Source organism: Rana temporaria, chromosome 3, assembly GCF_905171775.1.
Source record: "Rana temporaria chromosome 3, aRanTem1.1, whole genome shotgun sequence".
In the NCBI taxonomy this organism is placed as follows: Eukaryota; Metazoa; Chordata; class Amphibia; order Anura; family Ranidae; genus Rana; species Rana temporaria.
Window position 1 is genome coordinate 152,757,827 of NC_053491.1, and position 24,441 is coordinate 152,782,267.

General features: G+C 45.0%; 1 protein-coding gene across 2 annotated transcripts; it reads right to left on the minus strand.

Moving 5' to 3' along the window:
• Positions 1–13,535: 13,535 nt before the first annotated feature.
• PIM3 (Pim-3 proto-oncogene, serine/threonine kinase) lies at positions 13,536–18,478 on the minus strand. Of its 2 annotated transcripts, XM_040343660.1 has the most exons (6): positions 17,921–18,478; positions 17,726–17,839; positions 16,667–16,717; positions 16,026–16,389; positions 14,652–14,828; positions 13,536–14,543 (listed from the first exon to the last, which is right to left on the minus strand). In XM_040343660.1, the coding sequence occupies exons 1-6, from the start codon at positions 17,999–18,001 to the stop codon at positions 14,359–14,361; spliced, it is 972 nt and encodes a 323-aa protein (XP_040199594.1). In that variant the 5' UTR covers positions 18,002–18,478; the 3' UTR covers positions 13,536–14,358. The 2 variants fall into 2 exon arrangements, with proteins under 2 accessions (XP_040199594.1, XP_040199593.1); XM_040343659.1 differs by having other exon boundaries at positions 17,726–18,478.
• Positions 18,479–24,441: the final 5,963 nt, after the last annotated feature.

The window sequence follows — 24,441 nt, forward strand, 5'->3', positions numbered from 1 at the left end:
TATCTTTGAATGAAAAAAAAACAAAACAAATAGCTACTGATTACTGTATAAATGTCACTGGCAGGGAAGGGGTTAACACTAGGGGGCGATCAAGGGGTTAAGTGTGTGTTTCCTATGTGTGTTCTAACTGTGAGGGGATTGGACTGACTGGGAGAGAAGATAGATCATTGTTCCTACTTAGTAGGACCACACGATCTGTTTCTCCTCTCCTGACAGGACAGGAATTTGTGTGTTTATACACAAAGATCTCCATTCCTGCTCTCGTGCCCTCAACCGTGGGTGGCCAGCGGGGATCGCGCCCTCCAGCCATGTGCATTGGTTCCCCGCTCGGCAGCGGGCGCGCACACCTGCTACGGCTCTTAAATACGGCGATTTGCGCAGCAGAGCCATTCTGCCGCTGTATATATACAGGAGCAGTTAACAACCAATTTGTTTAACGACCTGGTCGTTGGAATGGAACCTGGTCATTAAGTGAGGAGTACCTGTATTCAAAAGTAACTGCCTCCTGAAGAATCTTCAAACAATGACAATTCTGTAAAGTGTACATTTTTTGGTTCCCTGCTGCAAGGGATGCTTCCTCCTTTTGACCCCTGTGTCACTACAAGAAACAGTAGTGTGTGCAAAATGGGATCAAGAATCCAATACACTAGGAAGACCGAGATTCTTTGGGCAGTGGTTTAATTTCAATACAACTCAAATTAGCAGTGCGGCCAGCTGGAGAGGTGATTTTTTATTTATTTATTTTTTTATGTATCAAGGACACGGCTTTGATAAATTCTGCCAAAGCACATAACGGGAGAAATGGACATTGACTGTAAAATGATTCTAGTTTCATGGTAGTGTTTGGGTTTTGCATATTTTATTATTATTTTTTTTAATAAATGCTACTTTTGACAGATATTGATGTATACTGTATATCATATAATATTTTATATATATATATATATATATATATATATATATATATATATATATATATATATATATGTGTGTGTGTGTGTGTGTGTGTGTGTGTGTGTATAAACACACCAAGAGAGGGAGCTAGCAGACCACACATCCTCCATTAACATAACAGGTGCTGCCTGTTAATCACCTGGTATGAAGCCTAAATAAATAGTCCAATAGTCCTATTAAATCCTGATGCTAATGTTTCTTTTTTTGTTTTTAATTTCTCGCTATTAGTAGGCTACCCCATTAAAGACTTAGCATTACTAGCTTTCACATTCATATGATTAATATTAATTATAAAGCTACATAATACAGAGGGCAAGGATAATTTCTAGTTAGTATAGTTATATTGCATTTGTAAAATAAATTTTAAGAAGGATGTACATTAATTCCCAGTTGACCGCATTTGCCGAATGACCACCAATATTAGAGTATCATGATAGATTCACAATGCTTTACAGCTTTCAAAGGCAGCTAAAGCATATGCATGTGTATACTATATTTAAAACTGAACTGCCTTGACATAAAAGTTACATTTTTAATTCTGTCCTTAAAGATTTTTTTTTTTAAATGCAGCTAGTGTAAATATCCACATTTTTCCTTACATTAGCATCCTGCAATTCCCTGCATAGCAGATCTCTGACTCAGGATGGAGTAACAGTGTCAATACTGGGAATGTGCCACAAACCGTACTGCAATCAGCTGAAGTGGAGGGCAGTGGAGACATTGGGGGTCTAAAAGACCCCCAATGTCTCCATAAAGGGGACCTGGCACCTCCCCATGCTAACATGTAAGGGACTTGTTAGCCCTCTTGACATGTTTGGCATCTATTTACTCAACACAATCTTTTATTTTATATCTTATTAAAGAAATTGGTAATATATTGTGTTTTTTCTTAAAAATATGCATTTACTAAACAGTTGCGCAAATATCATGCGACAGTGAAAAATTATACTGCCACCATTTTATTCTGCAGGGCCTCTTCTTTCAGAAAACATTAGTTTGGAGCAGGGCCATCTTAATAGAATCATGGGCCCCTGGGCAAAGTAATGCTCTGGGGCCCCTACAATAGAAACAGTGCAGGTAAACAGAAATCAAGTAGGTAGGAGGTAGGGGAATATGTGGGGTGTAGAGGGGTCATGCTGGGGGATATCTGGGATGTAGAGGGGCAGCCCAGGCTCAAGGACCAGCTGCTTTGGGGAAGGGGCAGGGGCCCCCTATGCAGATAGGGCCCCTGGGCAGTGCCCAGGTGTGCCCTCTCATTAAGACAGCCCTGGTTTGGAGAGATTTGAAGTTTATGCTATCAAAAATGTAGATTTTAACATGTGTGAAAAAAATGTAAACATTGCCTGAGTAAAGAAATTGGCTAAACTAGCTGTATATAAAAAGTTTTGTAGCAAAGCTAAAGTTTAAATATTTTTATTAAATCAGCATTAGGGACAGTACTTACTTACACTGAACAAGAAGTGTCCCTTGTGGCTTCTCTGTTCACTGAGAAGGAGGTTTATGTCTGTGTCCTCGATCTCCATTCTTTGTCTCAAAGGTTTGGAACATCAGAGGCCTGTTTAGACCCCTGATATCTCACCAGCCGATCAACAGGGCTCTTAAAAAATTGTAAAACGTAATAAAAAAAGAATATTGTAAAAAAAACAAATGGTGAAAAAAAATAAAATAAACAAAAATAAAAACTACTGACACCAGTGGCGGAACTAACAATGTCACAAAAAGGTCACACTTGTGACTGGGGTCTGGTGTTATGCCACCAGGCTCAGAGGGAAGGTACCCGGCCGGGGGTCAGAGGGGCACTTCATGATTTCTCGCACCAGGGCCCTAAAGGTTTTAATTACGACAATGCTACTGATTATTAAATGGTGGTTTTGACTTCTTTTTCTGTGCTGTAAATATCAAATATTGTAATGATCAAAGTGGCCTATAAACATGATTCGTTATTAAAAAATACAACCTAGTTTTCTTTTTTATGTTTTTTTGCCTTAATTTTCACAGAGTGATTCTACCAGTAATATTCCCTTAGGGTGGCTACACTCACTCTACACTATACTCCACTGTATCTATGGAGAACCAACTTAACCACCCTTGCACAGCAACATTGTCAACATGTGGAGAGGGCATGGACTAGAACATTTAAAGTGGATGTAGACTCTCACATACCAAGTAAAGTGAACAGCTTTAGAAGATACACAGAAATGAAACAAATCTCCCTACATAAGTTTTACTTTTATATCTGCAGTATTTTCCTTTCTACACCCAATTTAAAAGTGCAAATCGTGTTAAAAATCTTTCTTAATTCAGCAGTACATAACGGTGGGTGGGGAGACTGGACATACATTGTGTGAGAGATGATTGAAGAAAAGGGACACCCCCCCTCCACATAGGCAGAGGAATGAAGAAACACGCAGAACTGTATTCTAAATAGACAAGCACCCTACTAATCTTCCTCCCGACACAAATTGTCAGGTCATGCTATATAACTATTATATAACACACTATTATATAACACACTAGGACTAGGCCATCCTCCAAAAGTCTTTTTTTTTTGGTTGAAAAGCCTATGGCGTGTGAACTCCACCCGGTGCAGAAAAATGTGCACACACATAAAGAGCGTTCACAAAAACGTGCAGACGGGTGCAGCGTCAAGTGGTCCTCCTTTGAAGAAGGGACCCAAAAACCCTGATCCCCTGGGGCGTTAGGCTCCAGACGGGGACTAAGATACTGTGGTCCGAGCAACCGAAGCCGAAACAGACCCAACTTCCTTGGAGGGACTGCCGAAACAGAACCCTCCCAGTACTAGGTGGGGCTCCCCCGAAGGGAGACCCCATGAGAGCAGGTGAACTAAGCCAGAAGGCCATGTCCACCCACTCCCAAGGCCCGAGGACTGGCACCCTAATAGTCACACAGTGAACAAAACATGCACAAACAAACAAAGACAAGAAGTGACAAACATAGGCATAAATAAAAAAAAGTGGGGGGAGAGGGATAGTGGAGAGGAGAGTGAAAGAAGTGGTATACAATGACCAGGCCCTCCGGCCAGGAATAAAAAATTCCTCCGGTCCTAGCCAAAAGGCCCGGCCCAGGAGGCAGGTGCTAAAAAAAGCGTGTTGCTGGTGTAGTGACCGTGGTATCTTTAAATCAATATGACCCTCACTCACAGTGATTCTCAGATACCCCTGGACTGCCACTCCAGGGGCACATGCACCATAGACTTTTCGTTCCAAATCCAACCCCCCGACCGGCCAGTGCAGCCCTCCACCCCTGCCCTCCAAAAGTCTTTGCCTCACTAGGCGTAAAGATGCACTCACACCTGCCTGCTGTCAAGCAAACTCTGCCCTGGTGGTGCCCCGATCACGCAGCTGAATCAACTGTAGGAGATGGTACTGGTGCTTGCTGGACTTTTTAGGGCGCCCTAAAGACTTCTTCACAAATGCAGTGGAAATATTATTTTTGGGGGGGATTAAGTTAATTTTTATGACAGAGAGACTTTGCAATTAATTGCAATTCATCTGATCACTCTTCAGAACATTCTGGTGTATATGCAAATTACCATCATAAAAACTGAGGCAGCAGATTTTGACAAAATTTGTATTTGTGTAAGGCTCAGTTCACATTGGAACCGGCTGCAGATCGCTGTGTGTCCCTGTTCTCCGCCTGAAACGGAGCCTAAGACACATAGCATTTCTGTGCATTGCGCTCCGCAGCCGGCCCAGAGATATGTGAACCAGCTCCATAGAGAGCATATGTGTGAACCCAGCCTCATTCTCAAAACTTTTGGCCATGGTCTTTCTGATAGAGCTGGCGCTATCACGTTTCCACTGTGATGGCATGCTAGAAGCATCTAGTGTCTTGTATGGGTCTGTTGGCCATGCAGATGCACAGAGCACTTTGGTCACGGTGCTGAGAGGTAGATGCTGTTTCCAAGGCATGCCTGAATGGCCTAATCTTTGAGGAAAGCTGCCTTTTCAGATATATCCCCTCCCTTAGATCTTATCATTGGCTGCCAGTAAAAGACAGAATAACATTTAAGGCACTTTGTCTGACGCATAAGTTTGTCCAAGGAAGTGCGCCCCAATATCTACGTGACAAATTAAAAGGTCACAACCCCAATCGGGTCCTCCGTTCTACCAACCAAAATCTACTCCAGATACCCAAGGCCAGATACAAGTCCAAAGGAGAACGGAGATTTGCAGTCCAAGGACCTAGACTGTGGAACGCTTTACCAACCAGTATCCAAACGGAAGTGAATCACAAGGCCTTCAGAAGAAAACTCAAAACCCATCTATTCTGAGGGCAACGTGTAGGAGGAAATGGATACCAAGCGCCCCGAGGAGATTCAGTTTGCATGTGTTGCGCTATATACGTTTTTCACTCACTCACTCCATCATCATGAATATCACTAAAAGTCAGAGTTCACCTGCCCCAGCATAAGAAGTCTAATGACAGGGCGGCCGAGTTCTAACCTTCTCCTTTACCTTCTCCTGGAATAGGCACACCCAGACCTCTCAGGGCTGATTTGCAGTTGTGGTACCTTCTGATTCGTTCCACATTGAATCACCCTTCAGAGGGTATATAACAGGTGATGCAGAGGCATTATGTGTTAACATCTAAAAACATACACAACCTGGTGGTATTGCCCTCTGAGCTGTGCCCCCTGTCCGCTGCTTTTGCAGATTAAGGAGGAGTGGTTGGGGGAACAGTAAAGATGTGGCTCAGATGCATGTTTTTTACCACCCACCTACTGCAGGTGCAAACAAAGCCAAGTCTGGTTCTCCAATGAACTGTAAGGCTGGAAGCAGGAGACCTGCAAAGGCCTCAGCATGAAGGTGTACTCCCACTTTTTCAAGTAGGGGATGGTTGCTCATTTTTTCAGAACCTTGGCAAGTTTACCCTTCGGGCATCCAGGTTCAGAGGGTGTCCTAAACTTACAGGCATTTTTACATTACCTGTCCCCTTTGGGGCCCATCCATCCCAGGGGTTCTTGCTCTAACTCCTGTGTCAACTTTTTTTATGGTTGAACTAGATGGACTTATGTCTTTTTTTCAACCTGACCAACTATGTAACTTCATCTCAGAAACTGTCTAATCCTGGCCACTGTCCTCTCCCTCAGATCTATTCCTTTCTATTTGGGGCATGTAGGACCACTTGTGTAACTGTAGCTTCTAGACACAGAGGTGAGGTTCAGGTGTGTCTTAAACCCTGTGATAAAGACAAAGGAAGTCAGAAGAAGGCCCTGGCTATACTCTGACAAGAACAGGGTATGCCTTATGGGACTTGTCCACCTAGGACAATCTTCCTAAGCTTTGAAGAGAGTCGTTCTAGTGCTTATCTGTTTTGATTTCACCCAGGTTAATTTTCTTTGAGGTCAAAGATAGCTAACACTGTTTTCTGTAAGATCCCTCATAGGACTGGACCCAGAAGTGCCACCTGCGTACTGATGGGTGTCTAGCTTGATCCTCAGTTCCATCTGGATTGCTAATCATCTTACCAGTATATAGCCAGGGTTCTAACTTCCATTTCCTACATACACTTGAGTGCTTCTCATGCACCTTACCCCTTTAATCATTCTTTGTGGGATTGAATCCTGGGTTTTCTAGGTGGACTCAGGCGCCACCTAACACTTTATTACTCTTTACCTCTTTCCCTCGTTTCTCTCTCTCCATTCCTTTCTTGGCTTCACACATTCTCTTTCCCTTTTTTTCTTGTTCTGGTGGTAAGAATCACATTCAAACTCCCCCTCTTTTCCTCGGGGACCCTATCAACATGCACCTTTTTCACTTTTTTCATTGCCTCAATTTTTCCACGGTTGTCCCGGTGATCTGCCGTGCTGGTTCCAGGTATCACGGAAGTTCCAGCGCATGCGCGAACTGATGCGCTGAGATGGTTCCAGCCATCGGGAAAGTTCCTTCAAGCACTGTGCAGGTGCAAACTTGCTGACGGAAATCCCCGAACGGCGGCCGGCATCCAGGGCGACGTGGACTTAGAGGAAAGTGGCCAGTCGGCCTCACGTCCTCGCTGCGCTCGGACGGCACGCTTCGCTCGCTCGGCCTCCTGGCTCTTTTTTTTAACATCCTCCAATCCACGGGGATGTTAAAGAATGAGCCTGGATGCCGGGCGAGGTTCGGGGATTTCCGTCGGGAAGTTTGCGCCTGCGCAGTCAGTGGAGGAACTTCCCCCATAGGGGAACATTGAGGACAAGTCACCGGCACTCTAGTTTTAATATAGACTCTATCCAGTCCATACTAATTATCACTTCATATACAGTCATCACAGATCCTCACTTTGCTGGGGCATCCCTACCATCTTACACCCCGTGTGAGATCTCTTTCTCCATGTTGGGCTCAGGCTCCCCCAACGAGTGAATTTGTGTGCACAGGTAAGCCGCACAGTCTTTGTCTTGTCCCCTTGAATTTTGGCTACTTGTATAACATTTTCTAATGATTGTATATATCTGTATTCTTTACTTGAGTGGTTTTGCGCACGTATCCCCATATGTGCACAACCTGTAATATTTAACAATGATATATTGTAATTTTTTAGACCAATATCTCCTGACGAAGCTACCACAAGTAGCGAAACTAGTAGAGATCCTGATCTATATGACCCCCTCCGCTTCATCGCTGCCCTCAAACTAGGGCTGTATACCATCTCTATGATGTGTTGGCTGGTCGTATAATCTATCTGTTTTACACTACTACTGTTGGGGTAGATTCAGGTACTGCTGCGCACTTCTTACGGAGGCGCAGCGTTACGTTTTTACGCTACGCCACCGTAAATTACTTGCGCTACGCTTGATTCAGGAAGCAGTAGCTCCGTAATTTGCGGAGGTGCTCCGTAAAAATGGCCGGCGTAAGCGCGCGTAATTTAAATGATCCCGTAGGGGGCATGGATCATTTAAATTAGGTGCGTTCCCGCGCCGAACGTAGTGCGCATGCTCCGTCGGGAAACTAGTAAAATGCGTACGCAGGGCGCGCGTAGGGTCGTGAATCGGCGTGAGTATGCAATTTGCATACTCTACGCTGACCACTACGGGAACGCCACCTAGCAGCCATCATAAGAATGCAGCCTACGATACGATGTCATAAGAGCCTTATGCCAGTGATATCTTAGGCTGCAGTCGGTGCAACGAGCTTTCTGAATACAGAAAAGTTGTTACGCCGGCGCAACTAAGCAATTGCGCTGCGTAACTATGGATACGCAGACGCAATTGCTTACTGAATCCACCCCACTGTGTATTTATCATTCCCCTTATGTTACTTTTAATAAAAAAATTTTTTTTACCTTTACTATATTCTTCTGCATAACTGATTTACCTAGTACCGATATAATCCACCAGCCCCCGTCTACCCCTCCCTGGCTTCATTGGGCTTCTGGGGTCCCAACTGAACCCTATCTCTATTCAAAATTTTATTAGGATGATGGTACTTTAATCTTATGTTATCTTTTTTACTGAGAGGTCTCTATATAAATCACTTTATTACTATAATACTTTTTTTTATTTGCTAACTTTTTCCCCACAAATATGGAGTTACCTGTCAAATGAATATGTAAATACTTTAATGTGCATAGTTTGGCCACAGGTTCATTTTACATTTTAAGGTAGGTTTCTTTTTTTTTTTTTAAGTAAACTTTTCTTGTGTCGTGCATTTTTTTTTGTCTTTTCAAATTGCAATACAAACAGGTTTGTCCTGTAATGGGATTCTGATTTCATATGTAGAGCCACCTTCTGGTGTAATATGGTGACATACTAAGTGTAAAGGGGTACATTTTACTCCACTATAATACAAGTAAGAAGCACACAGTAGTGAATTTAGTAGAAGACTTCATACTAGTCATATCATAGCAAAAACATTGTACACAATTCTAAAAAAACAATCTTTAACCACAGGGCATTTTCACCCCCTTCCTGCCCAGACCAATTTTTAGTTTTCAGCGCTGTAGCACTTTGAATGACAATTGCGCAGTCATGCAACACTGTACCCAAACGAAATCTTTAATTTTTTTTTCCCCTAGTTTAGGCCGATATGTATTCTTCTACATATTTTTGGTATAAAAAAAAATCGCAATAAGCGTATATTGATTGGTTTGTGCAAAAGTTATAGCATCTACAAAATAGGGGATAGATTTATGGCATTTAAATTTTTTTACTAGTAATGGCGGCGATCTGTGATTTTTATTGTGACCGTGACATTGCGACGGACATATCGGACACCTTTGACACATTTTTGGGACCATTCACATTCATACATCGATTAGTGCTATAAAACTGCACTGATTACTGTGTAAATGAGACTGGCAGGGAAGGGGTTAACACTAGGGGGGGGGGGGCGATCAAGGGGGTACATGTTCCCTGGGGAGCGATCCTCCTGGGGAGACCGATGTGTGTTCCTCTGTACTGGGAACACACATCGGTCTCCTCTGACAGGACGTGGATCTATGTCTACACACACAGATCCACGGTCCTGCTGTCATCGTGGGTGCCCGGCGGACTAATCGGCCACGCGCACCGGGTCCCAATCATATGACGTCCACCCAGAGGGAGGGAGGGTTCCTGCCAACGTCATTTTACAATGACTCTGTAAGGAAGGGGTTAAAGCGCCCAAAAAAGTTAAGTCAGCAGCTACAAATACCGCAGCTGCTGACTTTTAAAATAAGGAAAGCGTACCTGTCCAGGGCGCCTGCGATGTCCTCACCCGAAGCCGATCCGTCCCTTGGCTCCGGGTGTAGACGCCAGCTTTGCTAGTAAGGGAATCAGGAAGTGTAGCCTTGCGGCTTCATAGCCTGGTTCCCTACTGCGCATGTGTGAGTCGGGCTGCATGTTCTGAGTGGTCCCTGCTGTCTTCTGGGACCTTTGTGTGTGGGGGGGGGGGGGGCAGAGGAGGGGCCGTAGATGGCGAAGATTGTGGGAAGTGGGAGCAAATACCTGGATTATACAGATATCTGACCCTCCCTGGAAGGTGCCAAATATGACACTGGAAGGGGGGGGGGGATGGGGGTGATCCGGGCAGCGGAAGATCCATTTTTGGGTGGAACTCTGCTTTAAGCAGTGAAGATAGTCAATGGACAAACCTGGATGATGACCTATGACAATATTTAAATCTATTGAACTTATAACAGGATAGGAGGACTATTTACCTAAAATGACCAAACATTTTTAGTAGACGCTATCCTCAGCTTGAACTTTACCATGAACTTATTATAGTATAATGTCTATCCTCAGTGGGTTTAAAATGCTTGGCACATACTTCTGCCTTCAGGAGTTAAAGTGGTTGTAAAATGATCACCTTGTAAAACAAACCCATTCAGTTTAAAATAGAAATTAACAGCAAAACATTTTGTATGGGTATATATTATAACCCCCCCCCCCCTTTTGTTTTTAGAAGTAATCACATTCCCTGTTCTCAGCGGCATAAGAGTGGGGGGGGGGGGGTACAACATTACACTGAGCTTCCTAGTGAATGGCTGTGCAGTAGGGGTGTCAAGACAAATCTAATCATTGGAGGAGAGCAGCTAGAGAACTGACCACGATGTGTTCTCCGGCTTAGTGTGGTCAGTTTGCTATATGAAAGCAGAAGGGATTTCATACAAAAGGAAACAATATAAAGAGAACCGGATACTTGTTCATACAAATACATATCAGGAATATGAACTTTTAGGACACTTTAACCAATTACCAACCAGCGCACGACGATATACGTTGACATGGCACGGGCAGGCAAAAGGGCATACCTGTACATCCCTTTAAGTTTGTCACCCAGCAGGCACGCGCCCCCGCTTGCCTCGAGTGTGCCCGCGGGTCTCGGGAACTCGATGTTCCCGGGCGGCCCGCAATTGCGGTTGGCAAAGGCAGAACAGGAGGATGCCTTTGTAAAAAAGGCATTCCCCTGTTCTGCCTAGTGATCTACTGTTCCCTGTGATTGGGAACAGTGATGTGTCACGGGTAGATCCGTCCCCTAACAGAATCACTCCCTAGGACAGACTTAACCACTTCAGCGCCCCCTAGTGGTTAACCTTCACTGCCTGTCATTTTCACAGTAAACCGTGCATTTTTTTAGCACGGATCGCTGTAAAAAAAAAAAAAAAACAAAAAAAAAAACGACATTTTAAAATCGCCATAAACGATCCCATTTTTGTAGATACTATAACTTTTGCGCAAATCAATATGCTTATTGCAATTTTTTCCCCCAAAAAATTGGAATAGATATTGGCCTAAAGCGAGGGAAAAAAAAATTGGATATTTTAGCAAAAAGTACAAAATATTTTTTTCCCAAAAATTGTCACTCCATTTTTGTTTATAGCACAAATTAAAACCGCAGAGGTGATCAATTACCACCAAAAGAAAGCTTTATTTGTAAATAAAAATAGTTTCCCATTCACCAGCACTGTACGCTTATGAATGGTGCCCCCCCCCCCCAATGGCATTGTAGAAATTATCCTTAAATGTCCAGTGCTCTGTTTTCAGTTCAGTTTTGGGCAGAACGTCTTTAATGACTAGTTGTGTTAAAGGAGTTCTCTGACCTAAAAGTTTTAACCCCCGCTGTGCCCGGGCTGTAAAAAAATAGAAAATAAACTGTCACTTACCTGCCTACGATCCCCCGTTGTTCCGATATCGCCGTCCCGTTCTCTTCCGCTTCCTGTGTGTCGGTGACTCATAGTGCGCTCAGCCTATCAGTGGCCGCGACGGGACATTGCTGCGGCCGCTGATAGGCTGAGCGCACTATGAGTCACCGACACACAGGAAGCGGAAGGGGCCCGGGACCGGAGAACGGGACGGCGATATCGGAACAACGGGGGATCGTAGGCAGGTAAGTGACAGTTTATTTTCTATTTTTTTACAGCCCGTGTCAAAACTTTTAGGTCAGAGAACTCCTTTAAGGCCAACTGCAACTTATGTTATATATATATATATATATATATATATATATATATATATATAGTGCAAACTGATACCACTGCAGCATGCATCACTTAGGAGATCTGAATGAATTACAGGTCCCAACACACATTGCTGCTGCAAATATGGGTGTATTTTTGATAAGGTGGACGAGTCTAGGTCACACACATATGCAGAGTGGAAAACGCAGCAATCCCTGTGCATTTTGAACACTGCATTGGAATCACATTGTTTTCCACCCACTGTGGGTGTAAATACAAAAAGTTGATGCCCCAAATAGATTGCAAGTGCAGTTTGCCTGCACTGTAAAATGACCATGTGATGGGGGGGGGGGGGGGGGGAGTGGTTAGATAGAGAAATGGATAGATATCCATCTCTACATCTACTTGTTTTAGGCTGGGATCACACTGCTGTGCAAAGCGACTCACAGCAGGGGTCCGATGAGTCCCTGTTCCCCCAAATCAGGTCTGAATTTTTGACCAGAGGACGCATGGGGCTCTTCTGCAAACTGCTCCACAGCCATCCCGTCCACACCAAGAGCCGGTCAGTCTCCAGAAATGCAAATTGGACATGGGAAAACTTGCATCCAATTGGCACTAGTGTGAACTCCGCTATACACTTTGGTTTCCCCAACTGCAGTGTTGACAGACACACTGAAGGCAATGTCAGTGTTGCCTTCAGGGAAATACTGTGCCTAAACAGATCTCATTCTACACATGAAGCTCACGACACCAAGCTCCTAGCTTTGCACATCTGGTGTACAAGTTAGATTGCTATGGGGGGGGGGGGGGGTCAAATCCAGGAAGGTTTTGCCCCTCAAATGCATGTTATAATTATTCAAATGTGAAGTGGCTGAGCTTCAAACACCCCTATAATGTACAGAAGGCTCAATGCAGCTACATAATAAAATTTGAAGTGACTATTTTACACTTTAGTAGTGCATCAGTAAACACTAGAACACCCCTGAAGCACTTAAATGCAAACCTGTGGAATGAGCGCACGCACACACTTGTGTTTTTTTTTTTGACTAAACATTCAAAACAGCCAGTAAGACCTTAGAACAGTAATGACACAAGTTATATACAAAAAGTTTAATTGAAATACTTGTATAAAAAAATATGATCTCCATACATTTCACACTGTTAAAGAAAAAAAAATACAATAAAAATAAAACAAGCTGCATAAAATGCAGCCAGAGCACAAAAAACACAGCTAATAAATTAAGGTTATGACTCTGCCACTTGCCCTCCCAGAGTCACTGCATGGAGACTGTATAATGGCAATAACTTAAAAGTTGTCAAAAAAGCATTTTACATTTCTGGTAAACCAAACCAGACACAAAAAGGCATAGTAAACTAACTTTAAGTCAGTCAATTCTGTGTTCCTTAAATTAGACTTTTTACAAGGATTACCCCATCTAAAAACAAACTTGCTAGAGCAATGGAAAGGAAGGCGATATTAGTGGAGGGGGAGAGGAAAAATAAATTAAAATAAATAAAAAAAGAAAATAAAAAAAATAAATAAAAAAAAAATGGAATGCAGAGCTAGCTTCCTCGATTAGAGATTCCATAAGAAAGGGTAATGGGGGGGGGGGGGGTCTATTCAGAACAGTGTGAAGCACAGTGTTGAATAAAATCTAGACAAATAAGTTAACCAAAATAAATAGTGAGAAATAGTCTAAATATCGCAATAAATAACTGTATATTACAAGGAAAACAAGTTTAAATACAGATATGGAATAAAGTAAAAGTCCTTAATATTGCATTGATTGTGCATTGAACATGCCCATACACACTTAAGACTTGTGGGATGACATTGTTTTGGAGAATGGTCCTGTGTTGCCCAGTGGTAGAGATGAAAGTGGAATAAATGATATAGGAGATGTTAGAAAATAAAACCACTGCATTCCTGTTCAAAATTACAGTACAGGCTGCAAGAAGTACTTTGTGAAAGGAATGGTTTATAAAAACTAGCAATCATGCCTTATCACCGCAAAATAAAAAAAAATTGCTCAAGTTTGCTGAATGCAACCGATACAGGCAGAGCTGTTCCAATAAGACCGGCAAGGCCCATGGTAATGGATTTTCTTTGGACATACACAGCCCCAAATGGAAGAAAACAAAATATAAAATAAAAACCCACGCACACAAAACAGAAAAGTCCCACTTAAGCAGCTTTCAAAAAAAGGCACTCAAAAAGCAAATAAAAATCTAGTCCAGGCTCTATGAGAGCAAACAGTATACTATGTACTCAGAGGTCACTGCTTTTTCTTATGTAAATAAGGTCAGTCCATTTGTGTAAGCATTGGCCTACAACTCTCAGAAAATATTGTCCAAATTAAAGTCTCAATCCACGGAGATAACCGCAAAAATGCTGACAGAAAAGAAAAATTCCTGTATAAAGATTTGACTATAGAGTAGTGAATGTACGCCCCTCCTCGGTAGTTATTGGCAGCAGCACAACTTTCTGCTTCACGTTCCCCTCCCAGTGAGTTTTTCTTCATCTTCTCACAGACTCTCGTTGCTTGAACTTGTGCTGGATGCATCTGTGTCAATTGTCCTTAGTCTTAAATCACAGTCCTCAGATTTCACTAGGTCACCCTTGCACATCCACGGATGATCAAAAATCTGTTCAAGTGTTGGTCGGTCAGAAGGCCTCAGTGAAAGGCACCATTTGATAAGTTGTTGGCACTCTGGGAGGAAATAAAATTATACAATTAAATAAAAGCACAGCTGTACAGAAATTCACACAAAGCTGTATTATTCTAGTCGATAGGTACAAGAAATCATTTTCTACATACCTTGGGAAATTCTTCTCCTGAAGTATAAGCGGACTCGTAAAATTTCCTCATCTTGTTCAAAAGGGATATCCCCACACACCATGTCATAAAGAAGAACACCCAACGACCACACAGTTGCTGATCTTCCATGATATCTGTGGTATTTCACCCATTCTGGAGGACTGTATACTCGTGTTCCTGGAACATACATAAAAACATTTGGTTTAAAAAAAAAAAATGAAATAAATAAAAAGTCACACAAAAAGGTAAGCAAACACATGCTAGAAAGATAAAAAGACATCACAATGAACTGACCCTCCCCCATTCTATTGCAATGAACAGCACTGTATGCATCAGCTGTTTACTAGGCTCCCTTTCAAGGACCACGTGGCATCTGTAGCACTCCAAAAATAGACACAAAGGAGGAGGGTGTGCGGGGGGGGGGAGAGCAATCCTATCACCGTTTAGGAAAAAAACGAAAAGAAAACCCTAGCTGTAAGACAGTAAAGGCAACAGTATTGTTATTCCTGCCCCCTCCCCCCCCCCCCCCCCCCCCCCATTCTTGTGTGCAAAGGCTCAGGCACATCACACATCTCCCTTGGTTCTCTACTGTTCCTTGGAAACCAAACAAAACCTGGAATCTGCAAAGCGCCCGGTCACGTGAGCTGAAGCTTCGGGTTTCACAACAAACAGATGTGAAATGAGGAGACAGCTACAGTCATCTTTGAAATGTACGCCCACAGCAAGGAAGGAGGGAAGGGGGAGAATAAATGCACACCCAGCGCTCTTGGTTTGTGCCAAGGGTTACATATCAGCTCAGGCACCCACAGCTCATTGAAAGAATAAAAACAAAATCTACAAGGGGAAAAACCCCCATACAAAGCTGAAGAGGGACTATTGACAACTTGGGAGACCAATAAAAAATAACCAAGTTATACAAATATATATTTTTTTCTATTACACACGATTTAATTAGGAAATAAAACCACATCTGAGCCACTAGTCAGGTTGTGTAGGCTTGCAGAGACACGGTCACATACATAGAAGGCACCCTGGACCCACTACTATGCAGTCATTAACACCTCCATATTAAATAGATCACACAAAAAGTCTAAAAAAAGCCATGGAATATACATTAAGCATTAGAAGGGGAAAATAACGCAGTCCCCCCCCCCACCCACACATCTCAGCATGGAAAGTATGGTGCGTCACACACACAGGAATCGCCCGCACTGTGTGGATCAGACAGGGGAGGGGCTGCAGGGAAATCAGAGGGAATTCAATGCCGCAGATACAGCAACCATCCACATCCTAGCCGGCCAGGTGTACACTATGCCGGCAGGAAAAATACTAAATAAATCCAAATTTTCACGAGGAGGATTTAGTACAACATACCGTCAAAATCAGTGTAGACTGTGTCCTTCAGCAGCGCACCAGAGCCAAAGTCTATGAGCTTGAGCTCGCCAGTCCTCAGATCCACAAGCAGGTTCTCATCTTTGAGATCTCTGTGAACCACCCCACAACTATAGCAGTGCCGTACAGACTCCAGAACCTGGCGGAAGAAGCCCCGAGCAGTGTCCTCATCCAGAGCCCCCTTCTCCGTGATGAAATCAAACAAGTCCTTCACCGGCTCTGGTCTCTCCATGACGATGAGGAATCCATCCGCTCTCTCGTACCAATCTAGCAGCTTAATGACACCTCGGAAGCCGGAGCCGACTTTTTTCAGCAAGACGATCTCCAAGGGCACCATGACTCCATTCTGGGGAGAAAAATACAGCATCGTTCAGTCTCTGCTCTGGGGTTCCCAACCCCCACCTCATCTAATATATTGTATACTGCCATCTTAGGTCAGAAAGGACAGTTAGGGAGACCAAGGGAGATTCCTGGCTAATCTGCAATTGCTAAGGAGTGAGGAAAACCCGCCAAATCCCTCCCCCCCCCCGCCCACTTACATGAAAGTAAACACTAGATCAAAAAGGTGATGTACATTTCATCACTTCCACTAGTCAAAGGAAGGAAAAAAAAAAAATACTCACCAAGGTTCCCCAATCTGTCACTCGGTCCTTTGCAACATGTTTTACTGCGACCTAGGAGAAGAAAAAAAAAAATATATAGATGAGCCGTCAGTGATGTTACACCGGGCGGTGCCATACACATTCATGTACTCAAACACTGGGGATACACTATGCCATGATCAGCCCTTCCAACAACATACACAGGACTAGCCCTTACCCTTCTGTCACCCGTACCTCCATGCCTAGACCCCCCCTCCCCCCCCCCATTTCATAGGACAAGCCCTTGCCACCCTTCCCTCCTTGCAGGGGACCACCATAATTTCATGCAGAGGACAAGCCCTTACCTCCATGCCTAGACCCCCATTTCATAGGACAAGCCCTTACCTCCCTTCCATGTCACCCTTCCCTCCTTGCATGGGAACCCCATAATTTCATACAGAGGACAAGCCCTTCCCTTCATGCCTAGACCCAATTTTATATATAGAGGACAATCCCTTGCCTTCTATGTGACCCTTCCAGGACACAACCCCATCTTTACATACACAGGATGAAACCATCATTCTATAGATGCTGGGCTACCCCCCCCCCCCCTTCACCCACCCAAAGGCTAGATACCCCAGCATCCTTCCATGTCTACAGCCATCCTAGGCTGTAGACACCCCCCCCCCCCCCCTCCAATGTCACCCATCGTATGCTGTAAACCATCGCAGAGCTATTCACCCCCCTCAATGTCACTGGTCCAAGGCTTACTGCTCCCCCATGTCACCAATGCCAGGCTCGATCTCCCACAATCCCATGCTGCAACCCCTGACACCCATGCCAGGCTATAGATCCCCTTGTCAGCTGCATATCTAACCCCCCCCCCCCAGACTATGGACCCCATATCACCCCTTGCAGAGCTAGAAACCCCCCCCCCCCCCATAGCCCAGTGCACACATCCCAGGCTACAGACACCCCCTTCCCAAGTCAACCCTTGCAGATCTAGACCCCCCCCCCTCTCCATGTCATCCATTCTAACCCGAGTACCCCGTTGCATACTATAAACAAACCCCCCATGTGACTCCCCCATCCCCCACTCACCGGCAGTCCATCAGCGATCCTGCTCCCGGTGTAGACGGTCCCGAAGCCCCCGCTGCCCAGCACAGCCCCCACCTGGTACACCTTATCGAATGGCTCCTTGTCCGGCTTGACTGTAAGGAGAGGAGAAATGAAGAGTGGGGGTGCCGGGGATCCAGGGTGGGAGGCCGGTAAGTGCCCGCCCCGTGCTGTAGCTGTCTGGAGAATCTTCACCGGTAAGTGATCCACGCTGGTCGGACTACACATGTGTGCCAAGGAGCCGAATTTAGAGAGTAGCATGTTTGTAGGGAAATCCTGAGGAGAAATAGAGCGATGTGCCGGCCGGTGCCCACTAATGTCCTCCACAGTCAGGTAGGTGGGTAGTTAGGTAGGTGGTCACACGTCCATGACAGAGGAGTCTATAATCCGGGGTGTCAGTGATAATCCAGGGAGCCGCTCACACCGCCGCCCTCCCAGCTCTGAGCTCTATTACTGACACAGACGCCTCTTAACTCCTAGTATTTGGGTGCCGGTGTACAGCGCCTCCCGGTGAGATCCCTCCGCCGCCGGGCTGGGTAACACCTTTGCCGCAAACTCGCTTTCCCTTTTCCAAAATATAATAAACGAATAATAACGGCCACGTAGCGGTCACTTCTCCACCGGCCGAAAACCCCGTCAAAATCCGTCTATCCGGCTGTGACACGGTTTGTTTCCACTGCGCACTACTTTACTAGTAGTAGCTAGACAACGCGGCGGGTTACCTGTCTGAAAATGTAGCCACGCTCAAAGTAGCATTAGCGTTTATTTACATATTTTATGTTGCGGCGCTCTGACCAATGGCGTTCTTCGTTTAGATTTCACTCTTCGACCGCCGCCAATTGGCACCGGGCGTGTTTGCATATGTATGAGGCGGGCGGAGCTTTGCTGGGCGCGCTTTTCTTCCCTCCTCCCCTTTCTCAGCGCTGGGAAAGGTCAGGAGAAGCGGAGACAGTACTGCGTCTGAGGAGGGAGAGAGAGGGGGAGGGGTGCTCTGCCAGTTGCACCAAAATCACCATGCTGTTCCAGCGCTGACAGGAATATGAACTGCAGTAGCGGCAGCAGCAGCCATTTTTAATCATTGTAATTAGCTTCATAGCCAGAACGGTAGCCGGAGTCACAATAGAGAGAACTACTGCAGCCACAATGCGGCTGTATATAGCAGGAGAATAAACGGGCCCGGTGACACGTTCTGAGGAAATGACTGGCATTTCTAAGCCGGTGAACGTTTGTATTTCATATGGCGGGGAATAGTTTTATCATTGCGCTGCTATGGAGCCGGAGCCTCCCTCTGGGCTTGGCACAGCCTGACGTGTCATTCCCCAGGTCTGCCGCTAGGGGCGCTCACCACCCAGCAGATCAGCCCTACTAATAAATCGTAGTATTATATAGACCTGCTGAGGGCTCTTATACTGCGCACACACTGATACTATACAAGGAGAGGGGGGACGCTGGGCAGGTCACATGAGGACATGAGACTGGAGACCATTCTTATTAAGGAAAAGGAATGGCTTTTATAACCTATCGCCTCAATGTCTACATTTTATGTACTCCTGTGAAGTGAACAAAGAGGCGGCTCATGTGCACAGCACATGGTTTTTGGGGACTAATTAAAAACATGGCTCCTCAGGCACCTTTCTGCAGAGTTTTCCACATTGGCCCCTCATTGAAAGCGATGTACAAGACGCAGGCCAGCGGCGCTTTCATCGTATCATAGTTTGTAATGCGTCTGAATGGGAGCCGGGTTCACGGATTAGCAATGTGCAGTTCAGTTCAAATTCAAAGTGTAAGCTCACCTTTACAGAAAAATCTGGAAGGTGAACTTACACAGGACCCCCTCCTCACCCCCCCCCCCCCTGGAACGTGGCAATCGCCCACTATGAGACCTTATATAGCCGCCTCACCAGTCTGGGGTTTATAAACCCCCTCAGCTTACTCCCCAAAATGTACCTCGTTTAAAGCAGAGTTCCGCCAAGTTTTGTTTTTTAGGTCAGCAGCTACAAATACTGCAGCTGCTGATTTTTAAAATATGGACACTTGTCCGGGGCGCCCACGATGTCCTCACCCAAACTGTCCCTCGGCTCTCAGGTGGAAGCGCCGCAATTTTCGGTAAGGGAATAAGGAAGTGAAGTTTTGAGGGTTCACAGCCTGGTTCCCTACTGCACATGCGTGAGTCGCGCCGCGTGTCCTCACTGGTCCCTGCTATCTTCTGGGACCTGTGTGTCTCCCAGAAGACGGGGACAGAGGAGGGGCTACTGCGGCTATCTATGCCCAGAACTGGGAGCAAATACCTGGATTAGGCGGGTATCTGCTCCCCCCTGAAAGGTGCCATATGTGACACCGGAGGGGGGGGATTCCAAAAAGTGGAAGTTCCATTTTTTTGTGAGACTCTGCTTTAAAGGGCTAATTCACATTTCCAAAAAAATGACCTATGCAGATAAGGGACTTCTGTAGATACTGCCGCTTTGACTAAACTTGAATGCCCTTCCTATAGGTGGAGGCCACTTACATACCTCATGAAGCCTTAAAGGAACACTAAAGGCAAAGTTTTTTTTTTTTTTTAAATAACAAACATGTTATACTTACCTCCACTGTGCAGCTCGTTTTGCACAGAGTGTCCCCTAACCCTGTCTTCTGGGGTCCCTCGGCGGCTGTCTCGCCTCCTCCTCGCAAAAGCTTTCCATCTTCATGTGAGCGAGCATGGTGGAAAGCTTTTGCGAGCGCGCTCCCGTGTATCACTCGGCCCCGCCCCCCGGCGCGCTGGGTCATCCGCTGTGATTGACAGCAGCGCCAGCCAATGGCTGCGCTGCTATCAATCCATCCAGCCTAGCCAATCAACGGCCAGGCTGGAAACCGAAGAGGATCACGTGGACGCACGCTGGACTTTCGAGGGGTCAGGTAAGTAAAACGGGGGTTCGGGGAGGGTCGGTATCGTCGGATGTTTTTTCACCTTAATGCATCCTATGCAAAAAAAAACCATTTACCTTTACAACCCCTTTAACATGAAAATTACCAGGATGTTGCTAGGACATCATTGCTAAGTGAAACCCAATTATTAGACCTCATGCACTCTTGACCTAAAAAATGCTGCGTCTGAGCTTTTTTTTTTTCTGTCTCTGCGGGTACGTTCGCCCTGAACGCGGGTTTGAAATCCTGCGAGTTCAGCTGGACTCCCGCATTTTATTGGGAGTTTAGGAGCGATTTGAAAAACATCTGTGCAGGTTCATGCATAGATGTCTATTGAAATCGCCCCCAAAAGTAGTGCAGGGACTACTTTTGAAAATCAATGCATTGTCGCACCGATTCCAACAGTGCCGTTGCCGGCAATAGGCTGCGATTTGACATGAATGGGGGCTAAACGCCCCTCCATGTTAACCTACACTTACACTTTGATCATTACACCTGTTCAATTACTTGGTAACACAAATTGCTAATCACATGGCAGCAACTCAATCCATTTAGGCATCTAGTTGTGGTGAAGATGACTTGCTGAAGTTCAAACCAAGCATCAGAATGGGAAGGAAAGGGGATTTAAGTGACTTTAAACGTGGCATGGTTTTTGGTGCAGTATTTAAAAAACTGCTGATCTACTGGGTTTTTCATGCACAACCATCTCTAGGGTTTACAGACAATTGCCCGAAAAAGAGAGAAAAATGGTCCAAAAAAGAGAAAATATCCAGTAAGCGGAAGTTGTGTGTAAATGCCTTGTTGATGGAGAATGAGCAGACTGGTAGTAGTTTCCAGATCGGTTACCCTCAGCATGTTTTCCTGGTGCCAGCATGGCAACATACAGTGATGAAAATAAGTATTTGAACACCCTGCTATTTTGCAAGTTCTCCCGCTTGGAAATCATGGAGGGGTCTGAAATTGTTATCGTAGGTGCATGTCCACTGTGAGAGACATAATCAAAAAAAAAAAAAATCCAGAAATCACAATGTATGATTTTTTTTTAACTATTTATTTGTATGATACAGCTGCAAATAAGTATTTGAACACCTGAGAAAATCAATGTTAATATTTGGTACAGTAGCCTTTGTTTGCAATTACAGAGGTCAAACGTTTCTTGTAGTTTTTCACCAGGTTTGCACACACTGGAGGAGGGATTTTGGCCCGATCCTCCACACAGATCTTCTCTAGATCAGTCAGGTTTCTGGGCTGTCGCTGAGAAACACGGAGTTTGAGCTCCCTCCAAAGATTCTCTATTGGGTTTAGGTCTGGAGACTGGCTAGGCCACGCCAGAACCTTGATATGCTTCTTACAGAGCCACTCGTTGGTTATCCTGGCTGTGTGCTTCGGGTCATTGTCATGTTGGAAGACCCAGCCTCTACCCATCTGCAAAGCTCTAACTGAGGGAAGGAGGTTGTTGCCCAAAATCTCGCAATACATGGCCCCGGTCATCCTCTCCTTAATACAGTGCAGTCGCCCTGTCCCATGTGCAGAAAAACACCCCAAAGCATGATGCTACCACCCCCATGCTTCACAGTAGGGATGGTGTTCTTGGGATGGTACTCATCATTCTTCTTCCTCCAAACACGGTTAGTGGAATTATGACCAAAAAGTTCTATTTTGGTCTCATCTGACCACATGACTTTCTCCCATGACTCCTCTGTATCATCCAAATGGTCATTGGCAAACTTAAGACGGGCCTTGACATGTGCTGGTTTAAGCAGGGGAACCTTCCGTGCCATGCATGATTTCAAACCATGACGTCTTAGTGTATTACCAACAGTAACCTTGGAAACGGTGGTCCCAGCTCTTTTCAGGTCATTGACCAGCTCCTCCCGTGTAGTCCTGGGCTGATTTCTCACCTTTCTTAGGATCATTGAGACCCCACGAGGTGAGATTTTGCATGGAGCCCCAGTCCGAGGGAGATTGACAGTCATGTTTAGCTTCTTCCATTTTCTAATGATTGCTCCAACAGTGGACCTTTTTTCACCAAGCTGCTTGGCAATTTCCCCGTAGCCCTTTCCAGCCTTGTGGAGGTGTACAATTTTGTCTCTAGTGTCTTTGGACAGCTCTTTGGTCTTGGCCATGTTAGTAGTTGGATTCTTACTGATTGTATGGGGTGGATAGGTGTCTTTATGCAGCTAATGACCTCAAACAGGTGCATCTAATTTAGGATAATAAATGGAGTGGAGGTGGACATTTTAAAGGCAGACTAACAGGTCTTTGAGGGTCAGAATTCTAGCTGATAGACAGGTGTTCAAATACTTATTTGCAGCTGTATCATACAAATAAATAGTTAAAAAATCATAAATTGTGATTTCTGGAAAAAAAAATTTTTTATTATGTCTCTCACAGTGGACATGCACCTACGATGACAATTTCAGACCCCTCCATGATTTCCAAGTGGGAGAACTTGCAAAATAGCAGGGTGTTCAAATACTTATTTTCCTCACTGTATATGTGGTGGTTTGTCTGTTAGTATACCACCATGGATTTTGTGTGTGTGTGTGTGTGTGTGGGGGGGGGGGGGGTTGTTGAAGAGGCTTTTCTGTGGTACTCATTCCTTAATTTCCTATTTCCTTGCATAGGTGAGATCAACCCCCTGCTTGAAGTCTTCTAGATACTGTGATCACACAGGAGGTTTCAGGACAATCTCTACCACACTGCACATGCCCAGGAACTCCCCGCCAAACTGCGCATGAACTGAGGAGCATTATCAGAAGGCCAACCCAAAGAACCTGGAAGTGGCAGCCAGCCAGCCTCCTAATGATGCCAAATGATAAGATGGCGGCATGGAGATGTGCATTGCATCAATAAACAGGCACAAAGTTCATTCATAAATTGGGCCTGCTGCAGATTGCATTCAATAGAATAATAGGTTTACATCAGGGTTTGAAAAATTTGCTTGGAATCTAGGAGCCAGCTAAAAAAGTTAGGAGCCAGAAATGCACGCGTCCCGCCGAGCTCGCGCGCAGAAGCGAACGCATATGTGAGTAGTGCCCGCATATGAAAGCGGTGTTCAAATCACACATGTGAGGAATCGCCGCGATTGGTAGATCAAGAGAAATAATTCTAGCCCTAGACCTTCTCCGTAACTCGAAACATGCAATCTGTAGAATTTTTTAAACATCACCTATGGAGATTTTAAAGGGTAAAAATTTGTCGCCATTCCACGAGCAGACGCAATTTTGAAGCGTGACATGTTGGGTATCAATTTACTCGGCGTAACATTATCTTTCACAATATAAAAAAAATTGGGCTAACTTTACTGTTGTCTTATTTTTTTATTAAAAAAAGTGTACTTTTTCCCAAAAAAGTGCCCTTGTAAGACCGCTGCACAAATACGGTGTGACAGAAAGTATTGCAACGACCGCCATTTTATTCTCTATGGTGTTAGAATAAAAAATATATATAATGTTTGGGGGTTTTAATTAGAGGGAAGGAGATGGCAGTGAAAACGCAGGGGAAGCCCCATTAGCATTGCTGGTTGTCTTGTCATGCCAACGGCCACCACAAATGGCGCCAGATCACAGAAGGACGCATAGGCCTGCAGAAGGCCGCAAAGTCGCAGCCTCAATAACCGACCAACGCGATCGGGAGGTGGGGGCGCACAGAGACACAGGATGGGGTATCCTGTGTGTCCGTGCGTGCCCACCTCCCCTGTCGCGCCCACCCCCCCTGCAGGCCTATGCTTCCTTCTCCAGGCGCCAAGTCGCTAATTCTAGTCGCAATTGTGACCTGGCGCCCGGATTTTGTCG